The sequence below is a fragment of the Molothrus aeneus genome, chromosome 20 (assembly GCF_037042795.1).
Source record: "Molothrus aeneus isolate 106 chromosome 20, BPBGC_Maene_1.0, whole genome shotgun sequence".
Taxonomy (NCBI): Eukaryota; Metazoa; Chordata; class Aves; order Passeriformes; family Icteridae; genus Molothrus; species Molothrus aeneus.
In genome coordinates this window covers 132,688-150,028 of record NC_089665.1, presented here as the reverse complement: position 1 = coordinate 150,028, position 17,341 = coordinate 132,688, and the positions used below count along the sequence as shown (strand labels likewise).

Here is a 17,341-nt window from a genome sequence, read left to right as displayed (position 1 = left end):
CTTCAGGGGTGCCCAGTGCCACCCCGAATGGAACAGGAGGACAAGTGTCACACTGGCACCCTGCAGGGGACAAGGAACAAGGACTGCTCCCCACTCCAGGGGCAGGGAGAGCATAGCTCTGTTCCTTGTCCTTGGGGAGGGTGACAACACACCAGCACCACACTGGAAGCTGATCTGATCCTAACTCACCGTTCCTTTATGCCATAGCTCCATTTGTGCTCCAGAGATGTTCGGTGGTAGCTCTAGGAAGGCAGAGGAGAGCCATATCAGACAATCCCACATCAACACAGGGACCAACAAAGAACTCACAGAAGCCATGTTTACAAACACAAGTACATAATGTTTATTCTTAAGTTTCCAATTTATTACAAGTACAGCCCTTTGCAGAAACCCCCTCCCCCCAAATGACACTGATTTTTAAGAAAACGTGCAGTTCCAAAGGTTCTACCATGTAGGACCTGCAGGAAATGATCTCTAGGAAACAAGACAAAACAGCCTCTGAAGGGATGTGCGAGATACAAATGTCAGTGCTATTCTGTGGGGCAGGGAAGTGAGGCTGAGGAGAGGGAAGGGGCTGGAAACTTGCCTCATGTGCAGTCATTGACAGTCCAGAACTTAAAACAAGTACCTGTTAAAAAAAACCCCAAACCTAAAACATTCGCAAAACTAGGCTGAAATTTGTAATTGATTATTCTTTTCTTCTCAAATCCCAGGAGCTACAACAGCTGCTTCTGCTTTTCTGTTGCAAAACCAGCACCGAACAGCCCCATGGCCCATTTATTCCACATCAAACCATTCTGGGATAAGAAGTTCAAGCCCTGATTGTATGATCCAAACCTGTCATGATGGAGAGGAAGAGAGAATGAGAAAACAAACCCTTTTCTTAAGGAAAAGTCAGCATCTGGGGCAGCAGGAGCTGGTGCTGGGCCATAGCACAGGAACAAGGGTGTTACTATGAAATGTCATGAGAGTGTGGCTGAGAGAGACTAGGATCTCCCTCTCCCCCCCAAAGTCCCCTGATCTAACTCCTGCTACTGGTAGGAAAATGAGTTTTAAAGAAGGGGGAAATATAAAGCAAACACGATTTTATATAAACTGTACATGTGCCAAAGCAAGACAAGGGTATCTTACAGGTGTTCTTTGTACAAGATCACAGCTAGAAACAAAGCCACTTTCAACTAAAAAATTAATTTAAAAAGTTACACAGCACATTTCTGCTTCTCCCCTGGCCTTGGAGCTCTCCTTGGGCTGCATAGACACCCACACTCTCCAGTTTACTGCTGGCACTCCATAGGGCTGCATGATGACATGCATGTCCAGGGGAGCAAGGAGCCTCCTCTTGGCATGTACAGGTGGGGAGCTGAGCTTAGAGCCCTCCTTGGACTGAGACCTCCAAGGATTGCTCCCCAAGGAGAGGGGAAAGCAGGAGCACCTTGGAGCAGTGGTGTTGGGATGCTGGTGAAAGCCAGACCGCGGTACACCTAAGTGCTTGCTCGCCCCACACAGCCTGGAACTGAGGCTCAGAATTAACACCATATAAATATATACATGCAAGCCTGAGTAGCCCATTGGCCTGATGGCCCCCAGTCCTTCTGTGGAGCAACACGATCCTCCCCTGCACCAGTTGGAGGCTGGTGTGCTCACATGACTGGCAGCAGACTGCCCCACCGCGCTCTAGCTGCTTGCAAAGGCAAGGAAGCAAATCGTTCCAGGAAACTGACAGTGCCTGAACTGGAGCATGCTGGTGTTCTTCTGCCCAGCCAAGCTTGGCCAGGCCCTCCCCTTGCCCTCCCACCTTCCCCTCCTGGCAGGACAGACTCAAGAAGAGCTTTGTAGATTTTGAGGAAGCATTAAGTCATTACCACTCAATGGATGACTTGAGGAAATTGCAGAAAAATTAAAACTAGGATGGGCCCAAGGGAAGGCTGGATTAATAGAGAAGTGCCCGCTGCTTCTCAACTCCCTCCAGACAACCCATCCGACTGCCTGGCAGCACCAGAAGGCCTGCTCCAGTTCTGGCTCTCCCCCTAGCCTCCCCATCCCTCATTTCTTCCTTTTCCGCCCCCGGGAATGTTCAAGGGGCTCTGACTCACTGTCCCCTTCCTGCTCCTCCAGTCCCTGGCACCTGGCAGAGAGCTTCTTGCGTTTCCTGCGTGCATACGTGTGGCCTGGCAGGTGTTTGTGCACCATGTCAATCAAACACTGCTCTGTCTTCTCCAGGCAGGACAGTACGTGACTCCCATTCTGGTTGTAGCGCTCAGCATTGGAGAACACCTGCTTCATGTCGGAGAGGAACTCCTGCACAGAGCGGTAATTGCCACAAGAGCACTTGCTCTGCATAGTCTGGAAGTCCATGGGGTTGCTGATGACCTCAAAGTAGTCTTCAGCTTCCTCCGTGGTCACTGGCTCCCTGCCAAAAGAAGGGCCACAGCGATAGGAAGGGAATGCCAACCCTGGCACCACTGCAGAGAAGTGGGGTCCTGCCACCTCTTTGCCCCTGTGGCACCTGTGACCTGCAGCCCCACAGTGGTGCAACAAGCCCAAGCAATACCACTACAATGTTACAGATACATCAGCCCTATGGCACGGGAATGGGAAGCACAGGAGCCCAGGGAGCTGGTTCAGGCATGGGGAAGGTCCATGAGGGAAGCTTCCCTCAGTCACAGCACCTCAGTGCTCCAAAAATCCTGGGGGCAGTAGAGAACACCTACCTCCTGCATTAGCCTCTTGCCTACCACCTCAGAAGGGCACCATGTCTTCAGTCCAGCAGAAGACTGAGAACATGGTGGTTTCTTCTGGAGCAGCTTCTTCCCAGATATGTCTTGCTTTTGGAGCCAGTCCTAAGTTTCTCAAGTGGATCTGGCAGGACTGCACCACAGCCAGCCCACATCCCCACACAGCCTGTGGCCAGTCCTGCCCACAGAGGAGGAAGACGCCATTTGCCCTCACCTGAAGGGCCAGCTGAAGCGGTACTTGATCAGCTTGCTGAGGATTTCCTCACACTTCTGCAGCTCAAGGTTCTGGCGACGCGCTGTCCTCTTTGTCTGAAGGACCTGCCCACACAAAGTATGTTGGTAAAAAGAGGGAACTGCTACAGGCTTCAGAGTTCAGCTAACAGCCCTGAGGCCAAAGGAGCTAGTTCTTAGCACAGCCAGGACACTTCTTCCCTCTGAACATGGCGAGGGGCTGGCACTGGCTCCCCAGAGGAGCTGTGGCTGCCCCATCCCTGCAAGTGTTCAATGACAGGTTGGACAGGGCTTGGAGCAACCTGGTCTAGCGGAAAGTGTCCCAGTGCATGGCAGAGGGGTTAGAATGCGATGCATTTAGGACCCCTTCCAAGCCAGGCCATTCTGTGATTATGACATGTGTCAGCCGCTTGGGTTCAGGACAGCAGCTTCATTCAGGAGCTTGGCGGGAACAGCTCACAAACTGCCCAGCTCTCTTCTGGTAGCAGGTGGCTTTTTCAAAATAAGTTCAAAGACAATATGGCCACAACAAGCAGCCAAAAAATAAATGCCAGCAAATGAAGAATGTGAATTCCCTCTCCCTGCCTTCTCTTGAGCTTGCAGCAGGAAGAACCCGAGGCAGATGGAGAAGCACTTGTGCTGCTGTTCTGCCCTGGCAGAGTTGACTGTGCCATTTCAAATCCCAGGAGCAGCTGGTGCCCTGAGCACTATCATCCCTGTGCAGGCTCAGCACAAGGTCACTCATGTGCCCAGGGACCCAGAACAGGTCACACCCAGCATGGGGACATCCCCATAGCTTCCAGAGCTCAGCTTGTGGTATGTCACTGCTGAGGAAAACACTGAATGACAGGAAGGCTTCACAGCAGAGGGTACTCACTATTTTGACCCAGCTCCGGTCTCTTCCCAGGACAAGTGATAAATCATGACAAAGTCCTCTTCTCTGAGCCACTGTGCTGTTCCAGTAAGATTTTCCCCACTGGAATATCCCTCTGTGCTGGCTGTGGCTGTCTATGCTGGGCTTGCTTGCCCTCCAGTATATAACATAGACAAGCACAGTCCCCCAGACCTAGCATAGGCAGCAGTGAGCCCACAGTCCATGAGCAAGGAGAATGACAGGACTCACCAGCACCACTAGTGCTGGTCACAGGACAGATGGCAGATCTGCAGGGCATTGTGACGTGGCTGTGGGGCTGGAGTATCCTCACGTATCCCCTATGGCATGTAGCTCCCCAGAGACAGTCGCTGCAGCTCCCCCCACCCAGCACGCACAGACTGCTCTGTGCAGGAGCCTATGGTTTTATTCTTTAAATATCAAGTGAAACCTAAACCGGCCAAATTATGTCCTGGAAGTTGGGGAGTGACCATACAGACAACAACTGTCATAAAATGGCCAAGGCTAGGGAGCAAGGGTCCAGCATTGCTGGCATTCTCTGGCCATCCGGGACCCCCTCAGTTCCCCCACCTCTCTGCAGAGACATATGGATACTATTTAAAAACCTTTAACAAGCTGCAGGCTGCCTGCTGCTCCAGGGGACAATGTGTGAAAGCGACTGGGGAGGGATGCCTGACATATCTGTGCTCTGTCTGCAGCAGGCCCTTAAGGATATGTCTCCTTTGTTAACCCAGCCCAACCCGGGCTTCAGGGTACTTCTCTGTGAAGGGATAGGAGGAAGCATGCCACCTGTTTGGTTTATAACTCACAATGTGAGTGGTCTCCAGGGAGAAATTTGGCACTTACCAGCTCATCGATGTCTGCACCGTTGACAGGCGCCGTGCGCTGCCGGGGTCCCCGCACAGAGTGCAGTGTCTGCTTCTTCCTCTGGTGCCTTCCCTGCCTCGAGGAGTACATGGAGCCCTGCTTGCCCCGGGCTGCCTTTCTGGGCCTCACTGAAACAGATAAGCCATGGGCTTAGAGGCCTGGGTGCATCTGGGAGCAGACACCACCCTGTGCTTCCCACACTAGGCTGAGCCTCACTCAGGCTGGTGACCCCAGGGACCACCCAGCCTCATCTCAGCTACACTCTCACACCTTCTACAGAGGGCATCTGTGGGTCATCACCACCTGCCTGAAGAGGCCATGGCTGGCAACAGCCTGCTGCTAAAAGGGTACTCACACACAGCAGATCCTCAAGCTCCAAGGGAAACCTGGGAGCTCCTGGATCATCCACTGCAGGTCAAGCAAACCTCTCTGCCTGCAGCACCAAGAGACCCCAACACATCAAGGTTTGAGGGAAAGACAGGAAAGCAATGCAAGGACAGACAGCTGTCTCAAAACAGCAACATACTCTCTGAAAGCACTGGGAGCAGAAATCGGGAGTTTCCTCAGTTTCCTACTGCCCCTTTGCTCCTCACAGTTTTGGGGATGGGTGCTTTTCCAAGTGGCCCACATAGTGGGATAAGCCCCCTGAGAAGGGAACTGTGTGCAGAGGAAGTGTCAAATTACTGCAGCTGGGAGCTGCTCCATGTGCTGCAAGTGGGAAACAATGGGATTTTATTCCCCAAGACTTGGGGTTGCCACATTACCTCCTAGAGAAATGCAGTTGCCTGTGTGAGTCTGCCTCTCAGAGCTCCCCACTGGTGGCAATGTAAGCATGTTGACGCACTCCCTTGTCTTATATTTCTCCCATGACCCTCTGTATGAGGAGAATGTGTTTGCCTTCCCAAGTCCAAGCCCTTCCCCCTGATCCCAAGTCCTTGAGCTGTATCCAGCACACTGGATACCTCAGCTGCAGCCTCTGATCCAGCCCTGTCCCATAAATCATCATGCTGGGCATGTGGCGAGGCTGCAGGACGTCCACCTGCTGTCACTCTGCTTGTGTATCAAGCGTGCAGCACGTGCTAAATGTCTGACAATCCAACATTCTAGGTTAGATCCCTCAGGATAAACGCCATAAGGATCAATGTGATTTTTCTATTCAAACAAAAGTTTTCCATGGTGACCTTTCCATGTTAATGCTCTCTAAAGCCAGGGGTTGCATTTAGCACTTTATTTTTAGTGACTGTAACTCTCTTTTGCCATTGTTTGGAAAGCTTGGCTCAGCTCCTGCCTTGGCCGTGCAACACAGGCTAAACACACTCCAAGTGTGGACATGGATACACCACAGGACAACAAGCAGTGCGCACAGCCGTGGTATCAGTGAGCCTCCCTGAAACCAGAATAAAGTAAGGGAATCAAGACTCAGGCCTGGATGGAAACCCTCAAAAGAACATGGGCTAATCCTCTGAGTCCCAGCCTCTGGATTCCATCTGCCTTGTTTAAGACAACCTGTATTTAATGTTATGTCAGTCAAGGACAGTTTGGCAGAAAGCAAATGAAGGCAGTGTGTCATTCCCAGACTGAACTTTTCAGTGCAGCAAGTGAGACTGAATCAAACTCCCCTAAAACCAAAGTGGATACACATACTAAATATGTTTAGGTGAAGAAGCAGACATTGAGGTATCTAGAAAACAGTCTTTTATTCCTCCCAGCTGCCCCAGGAGCATCCCAACTGGTCTCTGTAGGCAATCAAAGGGTGCTGGTGGTCCAGGCCACACTACACCTGGAGCACTGTGCCTTCTAACTGGAATAAAGAGAGGAAGTGCTAGTCCTCCTATTTCAAAATGCCACCTTGCCAAATCACTAGAAGTCCTGCACTCAAGGGGTTATGAACTGGTGGGAAAAAGAAAAGAAAGGAGAGGGGGCTCTGGTGAGAGTTCCCATAAGCAATTAAACAGCTTCCAGTGTACAACAAATCCGGCAGGCGCAGAGACTGACAATCCCACCGCTCTGCAGGCCCTGATGACCCCCCAGCCCACTGCAGTCTCTACTGACCCCTCTCAGCCCTCAGAACAGCGGTGTCCCCAGGGAGTGACTGGGCAGTGAGCAGTTTCAATCTTTGCTAGTGCTGACCCCATCACAAATGGCCAAGGGTTTACTCCAGCTCCCCAAGTAACCACAGCACAGCCACAGCCTTTCCCTGTGACATCTCCCAGGCCTATACCTGGTCTGCATGAGGAAAAGTCCCAAAGAGGATCAGTATTTCAGATACTGAAGGCAGGAGGGAGGATTACTATTTTCTGTTACTTCCCTATTTGGTCAAAGCCTTACATTTTAGTCCAGCAACTTCATAGTCTTCTTCCTCCTCTTCTTCCTCCTCAGCATCTGGTTCATCAGAAGCTTCCTCACCTTCTTCACCTTCATCTTCAGCAGAATCCTCTGCATAGTTCCTAGAACAAGGCAGGTGTATGTGTTTGTGGTACAAGAGCCTGAGCAACAGAGCATCAGTGGCCCCAGGGGCCTGGTACTGTTTGGACTGTACTACAAACACCAGGCTCAGCCAAAAGCAGCTTGCTGTATTCTAGAATATCAAGTTATAGCTACAGCTCAAAGGACTCACTTCCTCAACTAAAAATCGGGACTGAAAATTCCCAAGAGCTGAATCATGGTATTTCTTGGTATTCTAGGCACCATGACCATGGGGCAGGGGATTATAAGACTGTGATTGCTGTGTAATTACTCTTCCCTGAGAGGAAGATTTGCTATTTGCCCAGGTCTGTAGACCAGGCCTAAAGAGTTTCAAGAGGAGCTCTTTTTCCTGCTGGAATATTTTCCATATACTTAAGGAAATAGATTGGTTTCTTTACACTATGGGAAACAAATTGGTGAACAGAATGTCAGGCTCCTCAAGTGCTAAAAAGTCAGAAGCCATGCAGACTCCCTGCCCAGCACATTCTGGCTTCTCATCTGTGTCTGTTCAATCATTCATAGAATCATAGAAAGGTTTGGGTTAGAAGGGCCCTTAAAGCTCAACTTGCTTCAGTCCCCCTGCAGGGGACACTTCAGCACTTCAGACACTTGGAGCAGGTTACTCAAAGCTCCATCACTTCCAGAGATGGGGCAGTCACAGCTTCTTTGGGCAATCTGTGCCAGGGCTTCATCACCCTCAAAGGGAAGAATATCTTCCCAATCAATATCCAATTTAACCCTGCCTTCTGTCAAGGGACAATGTCAAGGAAGCCATTCCCCCCTGTAAACGGTCTCTCTCCATCATTTTTGCAGGCTCCCTTCAGGAATTAAAAGACTGCAATTAGGTCACCCCAAAGCCTTTGCTTTTCCAGGCTGAACAATCCAAACTTTCTCAGCCTTCCCTAATTGCAGAGATGCTCTATCCCTCATATCAACTAGGTGGCCTCCTCTGGACTTGCTCCAACAGGTTGAAGTCCTTCCTGAGCTGGGGATCCCAGAACTAGAGGGAGCACTGCTGGTGGGGTCTCATTTGGACCATTAAAAACCAACATACCCAAGCAAAAGGGGACACAGGCAAAGCTGCTATGGGAGTCTAAATCCCCTGGAGAAAGAGGATCTCGAGCAATAAAAGGAATAAAACTTCCAAAGCACAGAGGGTGAAGAATATGCCAGGCTGACATTCTTTTCCTATCTCAGCCAAGACAACAAGAGCAGAAAGCAGAAAACAGGTGTTCTCCACCTGATGGCTCTGGGCCAGGAGCTGAGCAGCTTGCAGGTGACTCTGCCACATCCAAGTAACTATGAACTCAGGCTACAAGAGTTGCTTTTAAGCCCTGTCATTTGTGTACAAGCCTGATGAACTCTTAAAATGCTGTCCAGAGAGTAAGTAATACTTTTAAGGCCATATACCACCACCTGCACGGTACTGGCTGGCACACCTCTATTGTGCTGCTCCTCTGTCAGGGAGGATCTGCTCTCTGCTTCTGCATCAGGTGCCACTTGACAGCCTCACCTCACTGATATACGGGGAGATGTAGCACAGTTACCACCAGCAAATGACACTCACTGTAAAATGTTTAAGTTCCAGCTTGCAACTCAAAAAACCAATCTAACCCCGTGCCGTCAGGAGGCAGCAACTCGTATTTGCCACGCCTCCTCAAATCACATTCCCTTTGTCACATTATAAGATGGTCCTGTTTTGCTAAGGTCATCAGGTACAGAAAACCATTAGCACGGCACTTTGACTTGTCGTAGCAGAGTGGGGACTGAGATGCAGCCTGGAGTAATGTCTGCTCTAGCTTAAAAGAACACTGCAGTAACCCAGCCCAGGGACCCACAGAATTGCAGCCACCAGCTACATGAAGAAATAACCCAACCACATGCTCAAAGGAAACAACAACTCTTAGTGTAACTAATTTTGGTGGGTGTTTTGCCTATGTTTTCATTTCCAAACCCAAGTTATTTATTAAAACTCATGAACTTGTAATGCATCAGTACAACACAGGTGTGCTAAACTTACATCCTGAAACTGCTTTTCTTTCTGTTTCCGTGCTGCTTTAACTGGGTGATTTCAAACTTTCTAAAGGGGCTTTGCTCCAGGCTGGTTTGGGTCTTGTGAAAAGAGGCTCAAGACTGTGCTGTGACAAGGCTATGGGCAGGAAGGGTCACTCACCTGCTTCGTGAGCTGCGCCGGGCTGTCGAAGGCTGGCACGCTGGGCACTGCCACTCCCCGTCTGGGATCTCATAGAGTGCCGGCCGCAGGCAGAACAGGTGGAAGGCCTTGTTACACTCATCACACAGGATCAGCTTGTCATCCTCACCTAGGAAAGTGCAGCTCACTTGTAACAAGGCCACAGCCTCAGTCAACCTGAGAGGTAGAAGCTGCTGCAGTGCTGGAGGGCAGGATTAAGCAAGAGAAAGATGCAGAGTCCCCCTCTGAGGGCAGGGACCCTTTCTCTGATGACCTTCCTTGGGGATCCTTCTTTCTGTCCCACCACTGTATTTATGAACAGCACCATTTAAAAACAAACAAATGCAAAGTCCCTCGCCCTGCAAAGATTTCACTCAAGGCAAAGATAGAAATCTGCCAAAGAGGTTCCACTCAGGCAAACATGGGGAAAGTGTGCGGCAAACAGGGCCCCAGAGCTGTAAGCTAAAAATGGAGCTATTCTTGTTCTACGTTCAGTCTGGTTAACCTACATGGTATCTTCTTCCACTTGGGGTGACAAGGCTACACTGAAAATCAGTATGCAGCAGGACTAGTCTCTTTGTGCCTCCCACTGATGAGGGGAAACAGGGAAATAATCCTGAGCCAGCTTTCCTTTACTGAAGTGGAAAAAGAAAGTGCAGAGGGCTTGCCAGCTTGTCTTTCTCTAACATCTCAGTTCTTAGCTTCTGTGAAACTACTGTGTTAGTCTCAAGTGAGCCCCCCCTTACTTTTGCCTAGAAACTCCTCTAACAGCAGGTAGGGTAGCTTTGGCACTGGTTTGGCAAACTCTTGAGGTTCTGCAGTGAAGGCAGATTTTGCACCAGTTCAGCCCTTACTTCTCTAAAGGGATGGATGGCTAGCCTTTTGGTAAACAAAAGTTGCCCAGCAGTCCCTCGAGCTCTGCCTGCCCTCATTTTCCACTACAGTTTCAGCAAATATAAGAGTGAAGAGGCAGAATGTACCACCAAGCTCTTTCCTCCAGGCTCCCGTCCAACAGGAGAGGTTATGGCAGAACAAATACCAGCAACCAATCTCTGCTGACACCCCTTCTATTTCGCCCTCCACCTGGAAGACTCTAATGTCCTTCATTCTACAGTGCACACAGAGAAAGTATCCCCTCATCACCTGTTTGGTGACCTCCCCAGCTCATTGAGTAGTTCTGCTCCCACTCTGGCATCAGAGCAGCAATATCCCACCTCGCTTTCCCCATAATAACCTTCCCAACCCGTCCTTGCTTGCTCCTTCTCTAAAAGACAGGATTAACTGACAAGGCTCAGAGATCCAAAGGCCATTCCAAAAAGGAAACTAGGGAATGGACAGTTGTGCAAATATTCCCAGAAGGATTTGTAGATTACTTTTGTCCAAGTACCCTAAATATCCAGGGGATAGCAGCTCTGCAATACTGGCTACATAAGAATGGTTTACTGGAGTCAGGGTCAAAGGTTTTTGAGAGATCAATGCTGCTGACTGTAAATCCTGACATTCAGAACTTAAAATACAGCCATAGTCAGAGTGACGGACTACAAGGACACATCACCTAAGCACAGCAGAGGTGACAGCATCCAATTGCTGCACGGGCAGGAATTCTGTGGGCAGGAATGCGTACCTTTCTTGCGACACACTTTGCATCTGGCATTCTCTGCTGACATATCCCACTTGATACAGGCATCCAGCATCCCCAGCAGTACATGCATACGGGAGAAGGTCTGGGCCTCACGGATTGCTGTCTTCCATTTCTCCATGGCTGAAGCAACCTGCAGACAGACCTAACATCTTACAACAATGCACAGACATAGATCCCTTCAGTCTAAAGATGTTTTTATATCCCTTAGCTGGGAACCTTCATAAACAAAGCTCAACTCTGATATTTCTTTCCTTCTGTGTTACCTCAGCAGTTCTGGTTGTGGTTTATCCATATCCAGTCTCCCAGGATCAGACAGTTTGTTCCTAACAGTCAACTGCTTTGCATTTCACAGTCAGGTTGAATCAATCTATGAGAACTCCACTAAATTCTTGCTCTGAAGGTCTAACCCAAATAATCAGCAGGCTAAGAAAATAAAAGGCAGAAATCTAGCACTGTAAAATGTGGGAGGAAAATTGTGGAACAGCTGGTAATCACAGTGGAAGGAGGGCTGAAGTGACCTGTGCTGCCCTCCAGTGGGTACCGCGCAGGCACCTGGACCGCAGCAACACCCGTGTGGTCCCTGAGCTGCTTAGGTGGCAGAGGGAACCCAGTGCCACCAGCTACAATCACACTGCACAGGCATTTGGACAGCCAAATATGAAATCAGCTGCTTCCCTGAGACACTCTGGCCTCAGTTCATCTGAAATCCCAGAAACTGGTGATGAGGATGACAGCATCAAAACCGAGCTTCACACCACGGCAGCTGCCAGGGTCAGCACAGAGCAAGGCCAATGGGAACCATACACCCAGCTCAGGAGGTTTGGAAATACCATTTTGATAAATCCAAAATGCAGCAGGACAGAAGTTATCCAGAGCCATGTCCCTCTCCAATGGTAATCTTGTGCTCTACAACAGTGACGTGATGGCCCAGACATGACAGGGACATAACAGGCCTTTAGTTTATGTTCTTCTACCCCAGGAGAACAAAAAAACAAACAGCGAAGTGTCAGATAGGGAAATCTAAACTCTGCAGCTGACAGCAATTTGGGAGCCAAACAAAACCTTGGAGTTTTGCAGAGTTGCACATTCTCCTCTGACTGAATTTGAGGAAGCACAGCACATATTAGATGCTTGGAAAAACACACAAACTGTTCTGAAATGCCAACATCCCTACTGCCGTTGCTGGTGCGGATCCTGAAGAATCACCGGAGACAAATGTAAAGCTGCCCAGCCCACTGTGGAGGCTACACAGCTCCGCGCTCCTTCTTTGCAGAACATTGTTGAGGTGCTTTGCATACGGTATAATTGATTTTCCACGGAACTGTTCCATGGGATTTGCTGTTCACATGCTGGGCCAAGAGAAATCTGCAAAAGCTGTTGGCAAGCTTTGCTGAGATGTTTCTCTCCAGGTCTGTGGAATTTAACAAATTTCTAGCCTTGCCTCCCAAGCATCAGGAGACTGTGGCATTTGAGCAGCACCAGTACCAAGGGAGTTCCAGCTGCCAGCAAGGCAAAGTGGGAGACTGGAGGAAGTTACTTAAATCCCCTCCTTACTGGATAGGAGCAACTGAGCAGGGGAAAAAAACAAAAAGCAACTCCCAGAATAAAAGAACGAGTCCTCAGTCACATGTCAACCTCAGAGTGACAGAAAACACCTTCTTTGGTAAAGGTAGACAAGCCTCCAGATACGAAGGCTCTCACATGGCACCCTGAGCTGAAACCCCTTGGAACAGCTGAAACTGGAATTGCTTGGTTGTGAAGCTGCTCTTTGAGGGATTGTCTGCAGGTGCAGACTGACTCTCCCCTTGCACAGACTACTGAACGTGGGTCACAGGAGGGGTAACCCATCCATGTTCTTCACTCTGCTCGTGCTGTAGTGATGCAATGTCATGCTGCAAAGAAGTCCTGTTCTGGGACAGTCCAGCATGCTACTGCCACTAGAAATGGGAATATTTTCATCAACAGTGACACCAGCCTGATTTTTAGGAGCAGCCACAAAAGCCAAGTCTCACTGCAATCCTTTGCCACTCAGTAGTGTGAGCTCCAGCAATGCAGCTGAGCCAGCAGGAACCCTTAATACAGACAATTATGTCAGCAAAACAGGTGCCTGTTAAGCCATAACTTGTTTCTCACAGGGAAAATGAGACATACCCATACCACAGGGTTGCAATTCTTCCTCTAAGTCTGGAAGTACATTGAGTGTGTTTTCCAGTGTGGCTATGCTGTATTTTACCTGTGTGCTCTCAGTGCACAAAAGGCTTCATAATTCCTAGCCTATGCAGGAGATTTTTCTTCAGAACAGTCGGCCTGGCAGTCAGGGACTTTCCTCAGATAACTGTATCTAAGAAGTAGGCTGCTCTTTCAAGGTCATCTGTAAAGGTTTTCTGCTTTGGCGAAAAGAAAGCTTATTCCAGATAACTGAGGTTAAAAAGAATTGCCAAACCAAACAAAGCAACAAACACCCCAAAAAAAGTTGAACATTGCTTGTACCACCACAAAGGTCTAGAAAAGCCTGAACGAGATAGTAAGCACTGCACTGCATAAATAAATGCTCCAGAGAGATTGGCATGACACTAAAGCCAGTGCTTGCGAGGGGGGAGACCTGCACAATCACATATTGGGACTGTGTTGTAGTAAATCTGATGCTACCCTGAGTACACCCTACAGGTATAGCCCTCAGGGTTACAGCCCTAAGGCAAATTTGAGTAAAGCACAATATGGTGCTGCTGTAGAAACAGGAAATGTGCTGATCCAAGTCCTTTCTGCGCCTCACACCTCACCGATTTTACAGCACTCCATTTTGCTGTGAGCTTTCAGGACACAGCATCCTCCCATTACCCTTGCACTTAGGATGGAAGATTTAAAATTAGCAAAGTTTAAATACTTCAGGACAACTGAGGAATGTGAAAATTTCTAGCACCTATCCCAATTATCCTGCTAACACAGCAATAGCACAGCTTAGCAAAGATCTGATGTTCAAACAAGCATTCAGCATACAGTGACAGGAGCTTTAAAAAAAGCCCCACAGATCCACAGCAAAAAACCTACCTCTAGCCTCAGTCACAGATTCCCAAAAAGGTTTGTGTTGGAAGGGACTTTAAAGCTCGTCTCGTTTCAACCTCCCCTGTCATAGGCAAAGATACCTACCACTAGATTAGGTTGCTTCAAGCCCCATCCAACCTGGCCTGGAACACTTCCAGGGATGGGGCAGCCACAGCTTCTCTGGGCAACCTGTACCAGGGCCTCACCACTCTTACAGGAAATAATTTCTTTCCAATATCCACTCTCACCCCACTCTCTATCAGTGTGAAGTCATTTCCCCTTGTCCTGTCACTACATGCTCTTGTAAATTAGTCTCTCTCCACCTTTCTTGCCTGCTCCCTGCAGATAAACACAGGTGAAGAAATATAATTTGGTTTTAAGTTGGGACTTTCAAGTACTTCTGCTGATCCAATCCTGATATTGTTGCCTCTGCTGAAGTCAGTGATCAGTCAGGGCAGAGCTGAGGACAGTGGGGAAAGTCTTGTCACGGGGCATTAATGTCCTGTTCAACTAAGTATACAGAAACCACCCCTGAACTCTAGTACCTATAGTACCTCTGCTGCACCAGTGTGAAACACTGGTGCAGCATAAGTGCCTGCAGTACCCTTCCCAACCCTCTGTAGCTCCTCTCCATCCCTTTTATTAGGAGAGATACATATTTAGACCCACAATACTACTTTTCTCCTGGAGGCTTGCCTGCCCAGACATCTCCCCACGTGCTCCCACACATCCAACAACTTGTATCTCCCTTTGCCTAATGTGGTATTTACCTGAATCTCTTCCCCCTGAAGTCACCAGAACCCAAACATGTCTCTCCTTCTCTTTGTGGACCAAAGCACCATCAGTCCTCTCTTGCAGATACAACTCCTATTAAGTTCTGTGAAAATATTCTATAATATACTTTTATTTAAGCAGAATTGTATGGAAGGAACTTGACCCATTTCCTATTCACAGAGAGAAAAATAGGCATCTCCTCACTATTATTTTTACTTTCCCCATAATAAACAGGCAACACCTGGCCCCATAAACACCAAATACACTCAACTTCAAATCTGAAATGGGAGGAAGTTGCTCAAGATTTAGTACCTCATGAAATGGACTGCTACTACTCAAAGAGTTCTACTGCAAGACTGAAACAGAGCCCTGAGGTGAACAATACCTTGGCTTCTTCTGCCATTTTCTTGTCTTCATCTATCTCATCCGCCCTGGCAATGTAATCCTCTCCTTGGTGTTTCCTTCTCTTCTGCTTAGGGGCCATGAAACCTTGCAGAAACTTCTTAACAACACCAGCCTGGAGCGCAATCACACACTCTCCAAAATCCTTTAGGCTCTCCAGCGAGTACACCTGTTGGAAGAGCACAGGACCCCATAACAGCTGGATATTACTCTCTCTGCTGCTTGAAGTGCGTCTGCAAATGGACACCCGTGGTACCTAATGCAGTGTGGTTACCTGCCACACCTGGTTATGGAACCAGCATATTGCTGCTGTCTCAACAAGACATGCTGGCTTTGATATAGAAGATAAAAATCAGCTATGGAGTTCTGCTCCATAAAGAAACCTGTCATGAGAATATGGAAACAGGACAATTGAACAGGACACTCAGCTCCAACATTATGACCTGCCTACGCCTCAAGCCATCAGCTGTGTAATCTTGAAATAACTGTTTAAAGGACAAATGAGAAAACTGATTTCCTGCTCCTCTTGTCTGAGGAGAACAAAAGACCAAAGACCTTCCACAGAAAGTATCATCTCACACTTGTCTTGTTCAGTACTTTGCCTGTTCACTCACTTTTGCTTCATATTCTGGTGTCACATCAACATATCCCAAGCCTCCCTTCTGCAGCCGCGTTGCAACCTCAATCAGATCACTCCGGAGGTAGTTCAGCAGTTCCTGGTTGCCATCACAAGATTTGAGGCCCAAGTTCTGTTTCCGAGCCAAATGGATGGAATGTGTGATGTCCTGATACCTGGAAAATCAAACACAACCTTTGAGTACAGGCAGAGCACTGCCCTGGGAGCAGAGCAGGCTCTGGGACAATGGTCTTCAGTGAGAGCTATGAGCTCCACCAGTGCAGAACATTCTTTGAAAGACACATGAAAGCACGTGGCAAATCTGGCTCAGAGCAACCAGCCCTGCCTTTGTTCCTGGTTTCAAGGAGGAATTTAAAGACTGGCAGAACTTCCTCACTGCTCAGAGTGTTATTTATCAAGAATCTGCCCAAGAAAACCAGCAATTGCTCAACCTGAATGTTCTCCCCTCTTCAGCACAGGAATAATCAAAGCCCAGCCTGGGATGCTGCCCCAGGAATGGGGCAAGGATTGCTGTGCCAAGGACTTGCTCTGACTTGGAGAAGGCTCACATAAGAAAAACAAAGAGTAGGCTCACTTTTTCTCCAAGCGCTCCTTGAGCTGGCTCTCCCTTACTCCTTGGGGGTGCAGGCAATCCAGCAGTTCATCCAAATCCTTCTGACTGTCACAGAGAAACCTGAAAGATAAAAAAATGCACCTAGACCACCTAGACCACTACCCTAGAACACCTAGGGTATCTCTGTGACGATACAATTTCCTCTTCTAAATAGTTCCCAAGGATCAGCAGGTAGGGATAAGAGGTAACCTATATCCTGACGCCATAGAGCAAGGTGAAACATTCCAGGAATGCTCGTAGAAGAATTCTGACTCAGGTTGGCTTCGTTTCAAGGTCCCCAAATGTAGCCAATGCCAGAGTAAGAAAAACAGAATCAAAATAAACACTAAACTGGTTTATAGATGTATTTTCCCCATTAAGTTTATTAAAACATTGACATTTGAATTTAGTTGTCTATCCCAGGGATTCCATTCCTACTCTGCAGTTAAGTGATCTGAATGTTGTGTTAGATGTACTAGAAAAGACTAACATACTATGCACTGACAGCATGGCAATTTAATATTATTTTCTTTCATTAAACAGAAATCCCCAGATTAAAAAGGAGATGTCCTGGCTGATCCCACAACTTCTGCTGCTGGAGATGTGTGCCTGTGCAGGCTCTGTCTCTGCAAGTGCATAAGTCCTCCTCTGCTAAGCTTGCCAAAACTTGAAAGCCCAAGTGCAGAATCTGAAAACCATATTGATCAGCTTGAAACCTTCTTGCTCAGGAATCCTTGAAGACAGCAATGGCCATCAGCAGTTAGTCCAATCTAAAAGGAGAACTACTTTTACAGAGTTCTCTAAATCAAGATATTCTTCAATTCCAAAGTACAATCATGTTTGCATGCTGGGTTGTACATTTAAATGAGA

The 17,341-nt window shown here is 48.3% G+C and overlaps 1 protein-coding gene across 1 annotated transcript in view; it reads right to left on the bottom strand.

Moving 5' to 3' along the window:
• Positions 1 to 319: 319 nt before the first annotated feature.
• Positions 320 to 17,341, bottom strand: part of BAZ1B (bromodomain adjacent to zinc finger domain 1B) — a 43,601-nt gene continuing 26,579 nt past the window's right edge. The window contains exons 11-19 of the mRNA XM_066563711.1: positions 16,454 to 16,552; positions 15,857 to 16,034; positions 15,226 to 15,411; positions 11,007 to 11,154; positions 9,365 to 9,512; positions 7,054 to 7,172; positions 4,705 to 4,853; positions 2,950 to 3,053; positions 320 to 2,410 (exon numbers count right to left, since the gene is read on the bottom strand). Of these exons, the coding sequence (XP_066419808.1) occupies positions 2,044 to 2,410; positions 2,950 to 3,053; positions 4,705 to 4,853; positions 7,054 to 7,172; positions 9,365 to 9,512; positions 11,007 to 11,154; positions 15,226 to 15,411; positions 15,857 to 16,034; positions 16,454 to 16,552 (1,498 nt within the window). The 3' untranslated portion in view covers positions 320 to 2,043. The remainder of the gene's footprint in view (positions 2,411 to 2,949; positions 3,054 to 4,704; positions 4,854 to 7,053; positions 7,173 to 9,364; positions 9,513 to 11,006; positions 11,155 to 15,225; positions 15,412 to 15,856; positions 16,035 to 16,453; positions 16,553 to 17,341) is intronic.